Below are 7,310 nucleotides of genomic sequence, written 5' to 3' on the forward strand. Positions count from 1 at the left end.
AACCCCAGGATTAGGCAACTATACAGAAAAATTGTTGGTATTGTTTTGATTACAGATGTCAGCTCATATGCAGGAAATACTCCTTAGATTTAAAATTTCACCTCTCTTTCCAATGTCCTACCACCCTGTCCTTTTCTCTCACTTTCACACATCCCATCATTCTCCTTTAACGCCCCATCCAACGCTCCCTATTCTCCTCTGTTCAGGTGCCGATGCGATCATCAGGCAGCACAAAGCCGCCTGTCTGAGAATCACAGCGTTGCTGGCCTGTAAGGATCTGTTGTGGATTGGCACAAGTGCAGGTAAAAACACACTTCTTAGTGTAATAGATCCATAGATCCACAAATCCATAAATCCACCCATTTCATTTTTATATATACACGGCTGCTATACACATTCAAAATATTTAGTGTTTATTTTTGCTCAGGAAAATGTTGATTGAACTGATTAAAAAACAGAAGATGACAAGGCTTTTAAATGTTGTCTTGTTAGTAACAAAAGTGTATTTTGCCTGTGATGTCAGTATCACGTGGTTCTGAGGAAATGTTTTAAATTACTCCTTGGATTCAAAAACAAAGCATATTTCAAGACAGTGTTCCTCTACAGGGGTGGTTCTTACATTGGCAATCCCAGCGGTGAGCTCAGGAACTGGGGCTGGAACACTGAAATCTCCCCTCGTGCCGATGGGCTCGGCTCACGGACACACGGGCCATGTTCGGTTCCTGACATCAATCGAACTACCAGAAGGATTTGACATGAACTTCCCTCCTCCAACAACTGACTCCACAGGTTTTTACTGCCTTTTCAGACATTTTGTTTGCAATCAATAATTTATACATCACTGGCCTACACACTGGTGTTTAAAAACTTTATTAATATGCACCTGTCTACACATATGCATTTTTCTACATTTGCTGCAGAAAGCTGAACCTTTCTCGACCTTTAACCCTTTCTCTCTTTCTTAGGCAACCAGAGTGGCAGCACAGTTGATGGGAACCTCCAAAGGCGTGACTCTGCGCGTCGCAGGGCCTCCGCCCACATCCCTCCAAAAACAAATCATCTAGTAATTTCTGGCGGTGATGGCTATGAGGATTTCAGACTGACCAATAGCAGTGAAACAGTCGGACGGGACGACAGTACCAACCATCTTTTGCTTTGGAGGGTCTGAGACAATTGATCCCAGTTTTTAACAACCAACCCCCACCTCCCTCTAGCTGAGAACGGCTCACAAGTTCCTCTCCTTTTCCCCCAGCGGACTTCTCACTTTTTGGTGTTGTTGTTTTGGTCTTCTGCTCAGTCCGACAGTCTCTATGTGCATAATATGGCTGTCAACTCCCTCCTGAACTTACAAATGAATATGATCACTTCAAAACCCAGTTTTCTTGTGTTAATGTTTCTGATGGTGTGCGTTGTTCCTCACTGAGTGGCGTCTGTGCGTGCGTATTTCGTTTTTCAGCATCTGCGAGTATCGTCTAGAAACGCGCTTTTACACTCAAGTCTTGACTGACAGAAACAGAATTCAGAGAAGAGAAGAATGAAATAATGACGTTTCCAAACTTTCACAGGTGGTCACATGTTCAGACTGAGAACAAGTGAAGTTAAGGAGACAGACGAGGACTTGGACTCTCCAGAATATCATTGCACGGGAGGACATTTAAGTGAACTTCAACATGAGTGAAGCATGTAATTGTTCTTTGACATTTTTCTTTGGGTTGTTTTGGACTTGAACATCAGCTCTTTACTCCATCATCACGTCATCTTAACCTGAACTTCAGACAAAAAGCCTCCTGATGATCAGAGGAAAATGTCATGACAAAATATATGAATATCTATGAATGAAACATACCAACACAGACTGTACTTTGATGGATATTCTGAGTTAGTGTTTATTTTCACAGCGAGAGTTCAAGCTTAGCGCAGTGGCTCAGTCTTTCACGTCTGTGAGCCTCTAAAGGAGTAAAGGACGACATATTTCGTTCTTTAAACCCGACTGGCCAGGGCTAAACAACAACCCCTGATGGCAGGCTTTCTGGCCCCAGTAGAGATGTAATAATATCTACTCCACGATCATTGCTTATGAATACGAGACCGCCTAAATAATCTTTTCTCCTGTAGAGGGGAGAGTGAGAGAGTGAGTAAGAGCATCATTTAAGTGCAATATATGGCAAGGGTATCTAACAAGACTATAATCACATGCATACAGTCACATACATTAATGCACAACCTTCACTCGCTGAATCCGAGGACATTTGTGAAAAACATAAATGTGTGTTTTCCACAGATAATCACATTGTATCTTTTTTTCTTATTTAATTTTTCAATTTTGAAGCAGTGTCCCACTACTGGTAGAAAAAGGTGCATTGGACACATTCCTCCTAAACATGACTATGTGAAGCCTTGAATGTGTTAAAGTTTTGACACTAAGGGATCTGAAGAGATTTCTTTTGCCATGAAATTTCAATTTATTGAGCGTTCTGTCAGGAGGGAAATCAGGACTGGTTGTTGCTGATTTCTATAGCAGAAGTGACGCTAGGCTGTGGTAGCAGATAAAGATAGTTATGTACAGTATTTATGGTTTTGATTTTAGCGCCTTCTTTTACAGCACTTAATTTATAGAAGATGCAGCTTTCACTTTTTCTTTTTTGTTTTGAAGAACAAGGAGGTCCTGGCTTGATTACCAGAAAAGATAAACCAGCATAGTTTGGCCTCAGCGGACATACAGTACATGCACACTAGGGGTGTAACAATATAGTCCACCCATGCTTTGATGCACAATACAGGGTTCTTGTTTTGGAGTGGTATGACTCCATAAACGTAGAGAGAGGGGATCAGAAAAGTGAGGGTCTGAAGGAAATATTTTCATTACTACAAAACATACCAGACTGCAAATCATCCAGCTGTCAAATCAATTCCAAAATTCACTTTCACATTGTTTCTGAACTCAGCTGTTGGACTGACAGAGAACACAGTCACTCTATTGCCTGTTTGGGTGCCAAATGCTAAGATCTGTTTAATATTTCAGTTGTTTTTCAGCTCAGTGGTGCGTATTGTGGCATTTTTGTTACATGAATTGTAGCATGTTTTGTTACACCCCTATTGCACAGATGCACACAAACACAGATTTCAGTATTGATTGTTGAGAGTGCATAAGATAGAGTAGGTCAGAAGGACAAACGCTGAGCACCAGCACGTGCCTTCAGAGGGCTAAAAGTTAAGCCAGTTACACACTAACACACTAACACACACACACATACACACACACACACATACACACACACACACACACACACACACACACACACACACACACACACACACACACACACACACACACACACACACACACACACACTCTCCTTCGACTCACAGCAGATGTCTGTGGAAAAGAAGGATGACTCTGACTTGTCCTTGCACACACACACACACACACACCCTAGCCTCAGGCTGTGGGGCTAAGCAGTGATTGTCTTTGATCCCTCCAAGCTTAGAAAACCTCATTGCACCTTAACCAGCCATCTGGGCACTTCACCTCAGCTTTCCCACTTCCAAATGCATCCACATAGGATTAACTCTCCCACTGTGAGCAGAGCTAACAGTTAAGAGGATTAGCTGGTCATTGTGATAGCTGCTAACTATCTAGTGAGCTCTCTGCCTCTGAAAGTGTAAAAGTCGAACGACCTGTGTCTGTGGACACTCCATAAGTGCTCTGTTATAAGTAGTATAAGGAAAAAGGAGCTTGTTTGTGATTTTCTGCCCACAATTGAGGCAAAATTCCAGTTAGCCTGTGGTAGCATGTGAAGAATACAGCAGAGGAAAGTTTGAGAAATTTAGCAAACTTTAAGGAAGAGTTTGGGAAATACACTCATTTGGTTTCTTGTCTAGAGATAACACGATTGATACCACTCATGTTTGTTTGATAATTGTTTAGCTACAGCCAGGATATGGTTAGCTTCGCTCAATATAACTACTGGAAATGGGGAGAAAGCAAGGTGAAAACCACCTACCAACACCTTTAAAACTAATTAATTATCATAAATCATCATAAAACCCATAATGTAAAAACAACACTGTAGTTTTATGAGGGGTTGTACTGTTACTATTTCCTGACAGACTCTAATGACTTTCCTGGAGCGTTGTTTAAGCTAATCTAACAGTCTCCTGGTGGTAGCTTTTTATTTACCTTACAGACTTGAAAGCGGTATCTTACCCTGCTCTTGTCAAGAAAACAAATATGATTATGACCCAAAATGTCAAACTATGTCTACGTAATGTTAAGGTAGCAAATGTAAGTGTTTTTAATGTTCCGTATGATTCACAGCAAAGTTCATGTTTGTGTTCTCAGTGCCAAGAGCTGCCAAGTTACCCATGCTGTATATCTATGCTGGGCGTAGAGCAATGGAGAGCTCTCTGCAGAATGGAGTTAGTATATTTTCTGTGAACAGTAAAACATCTGTGTGTTATTTCTGCTGGTACCAGCACATTTCTAAAATGGAGTTGAGCAGCAAAAGAGGGTCATAGCTCCATGACCAGTCCTGGACCTGGGCTGAAAACTGTTTAGTTTGATAGCTCTATTCATGATTTTCTTAAAGTGTTGCCATAGTTGGAGTCAATAACTTAATTCGGCTGATTCAGAAAGTTCGATTTTCTTTAAAAATCTGCCTTAAGAATATACTTAACATTTATATTTTGTACTTTACATTTCCTCAGTAGTCACATAAGTAAAAATGACTGAATAATCATATTTTCAACAGTTGCATTGTAGGTTTTGACCCCATGTGTATCAGCTTAGACTCTCTTCATACAAGCATGCACACACACACACGCAAACACACTGCGTATTAGATATGAAGTAAAACTCAATGCTAATTTGACCAGGATTGAGAGAATAAAGCATGTTGTGTGCCAAGAAACAGAAGATTCATGCTCAATTTTCACCATCGCGTCAAACTCATCCTATCATCACTTCCAGCAACCTCCTCGTGCCCGTATGTGAACAAAGTCTTTATTGTTGTAAATATTGGTATAAATTGCCTTTTTTTCTGTAAATAGTGCACCCACGGTCCTCAATTGTTGATATGAATCTAATGGCATATTTTTATATATTTGTGTAAGGTTTGTTTTTGTTTGTATTTTTCCCCTCCCTCTGGCATGCGCTGTCAGTCATGTTTAAATTATAACTGTCATAGATCTTTCCAGAAGAAGACAAGATGGCCTCTGTTGTGCTCAGGCTGACTGAAAGATTGAGTTTTGTGACGTTGATGTTTGCCCTGTCACAGACGTCAACAGGAAGAAAAACAACCACCTGATCATAACTCTGTTTATCTCTGGCTCTGGTTGACATCTTGCGGTTGTCATGGTTACAGTCTATCAAGTCTATCAAGAGTTTCTTCCTGTAAGTAGCTGTTCTTGTTTTGTCACTGTGGGTTCCTCTTTGTAATTAAATCAGTTCACTGGTGCCATTTTGTACCTGTTCTTCTTTCTTCAGCTGGTGAGGTGTGGGTCACTTAAAAGTTACAATATACAACAAATTAAGTTTGGTGACACTTTACACCACAGCTCATGATTTACAGTGTAATTTTGTTGCATGGATCCGGTACTAATAAAAAACTTCATGGTTCCTACTGGTACTTACATGTAGGTACTGTGGAAGAAAACATGACTATGGGGAGCAATGGAGTAAGAGCTTAAACTGTTAGTAGAATCACTGATTAGTCAATCAAAAGAAAATGACTTGGGAACAATTTTGATAATTCATTGTTTTTTATTTAACAATTTATTTAAATATTTTGAGAAGAAGTCAAAGATGATTAACTTGATGGGTATTTTCCCACTATTTTATGAATAGACTATTAAACAAGTAAAAATAAATCAGCTAATTAACTGAGAAGAGAGATAATCATTTGCTGCAGCCCTCCTTTTGCCAACTTAAACTAGTGTCACTGCTGGTTGCAAGAACTCAAAGTAAGACACAACCTTATGTAGTCACAGTCATTTCTTTAAAATCGAGTGGAAACAACCTTGGATCTTTCATGTGGTGCTCCTAAAAATGGATACTAAAAGAAGGCCAAGGCAGTCTGCTGAAGACCAGGATTTTCATTAATTATTCATATGACGCCGTCCTCACCTACAATGTGGTGTTTACCAGCACGCGTCAGTGTCACTCCACTATTCATTTTACTTTAACCCACTGATCCAGAGTGAAGTGTACAGTGATATAATAGCCCTGCAGTGTATAGAGGAAAACAGTATGAATGCAGGCTATTCAGGACACACACACACACACACACACACACACACACACACACACACACACACACACACAAACAAACAATACCCCTTCCCCTCTCATGAACACACACACACAAGTTACAACCCACTTCCATTCACAGACAGTATTCAAATGTACTAATCAGTGAGGATCTGTGATGAATGAGAGAGTCCGTAAAGACAGCAGCACAGAGATTCGTCTGTGTCTAAGCAGTGTGACTGGTCGATATTGTGAGTCACTGACTGACACTGACTCACTGGTTCATCCCACAGGAAGGAGCATGGGCCAGTGGAAATCTCCTTCATTCACTGGTGTCAGATTTTACAATATTAGTTGAATTTAGAAAAGCCATGTCACTTTTTAATCTTGCATAGTACTGTAAGTGTCAAACACATGATCTTCAAAGGTCCATGATAATAAGAATTAAAGTGATTCTCTAAAAAAACTGTCTATATAAACAGTGAATGTTGAATCCTGTTTTTTTTTCCAATCATGCAAGTCTTTTATCACACAGCTATGACAGAACAATGATTGGAATAGGAAGTTTAAACAAACCTCCCAATGTGGCAACACTGGGAGTGACTGTTTAGATTCAAACACATACTTAGCCTAGACCCTGGTATAGGAGTATGTTATCCTAAGAATAATTGAAAGTTAAATTTCAGCAAATAAGTTAATAATACTGCTGAAATGTATGCATGGATTAACAGACTAAACAAATCATCCATTTAACTGGCTTCCTCTGTTTAGGTTATGAGAGGGACGATTCTCAATGTCAAAGTTTAATGACTCACACCTGTGAGTGTTGCGAGAGGCAACCCGCGAAGGCTTGGTATGTAGCCCACGTTTGATGAACTGTATGTAGGTCATCATATAGTTAATCAGTTGTACATAACAGGCCTTTTTCACTGATGACATTCTGACCCGCCACAATAGGAGAATTACAGGGCCAAATACTGAAGTGAATTATGGCTGAAGTCCCTTTAGCTGCTTCACCTTCAGGGTCCTGGTATTGTGCATGCTGGCTCACTGTTACACTGTC

At 40.2% G+C, this 7,310-nt stretch overlaps 1 protein-coding gene across 1 annotated transcript in view; it reads left to right on the top strand.

Annotated features, from left to right (window-relative positions):
* The window catches only part of arhgef17 (Rho guanine nucleotide exchange factor 17), a 65,583-nt gene extending 62,302 nt beyond the window's left edge, over nt 1–3,281 (top strand). Inside the window, exons 22-24 of the mRNA XM_022748460.1 lie at nt 207–302; nt 607–798; nt 966–3,281. Coding sequence (XP_022604181.1) covers nt 207–302; nt 607–798; nt 966–1,168 — 491 coding nt within the window. The 3' untranslated portion in view covers nt 1,169–3,281. The remainder of the gene's footprint in view (nt 1–206; nt 303–606; nt 799–965) is intronic.
* The last annotated feature ends 4,029 nt before the right edge of the window (nt 3,282–7,310 follow it).

This window comes from Seriola dumerili, unplaced genomic scaffold (genome assembly GCF_002260705.1).
Source record: "Seriola dumerili isolate Sdu_G_001 unplaced genomic scaffold, Sdu_1.0 BDQW01000122.1, whole genome shotgun sequence".
NCBI classification, from domain to species: Eukaryota; Metazoa; Chordata; class Actinopteri; order Carangiformes; family Carangidae; genus Seriola; species Seriola dumerili.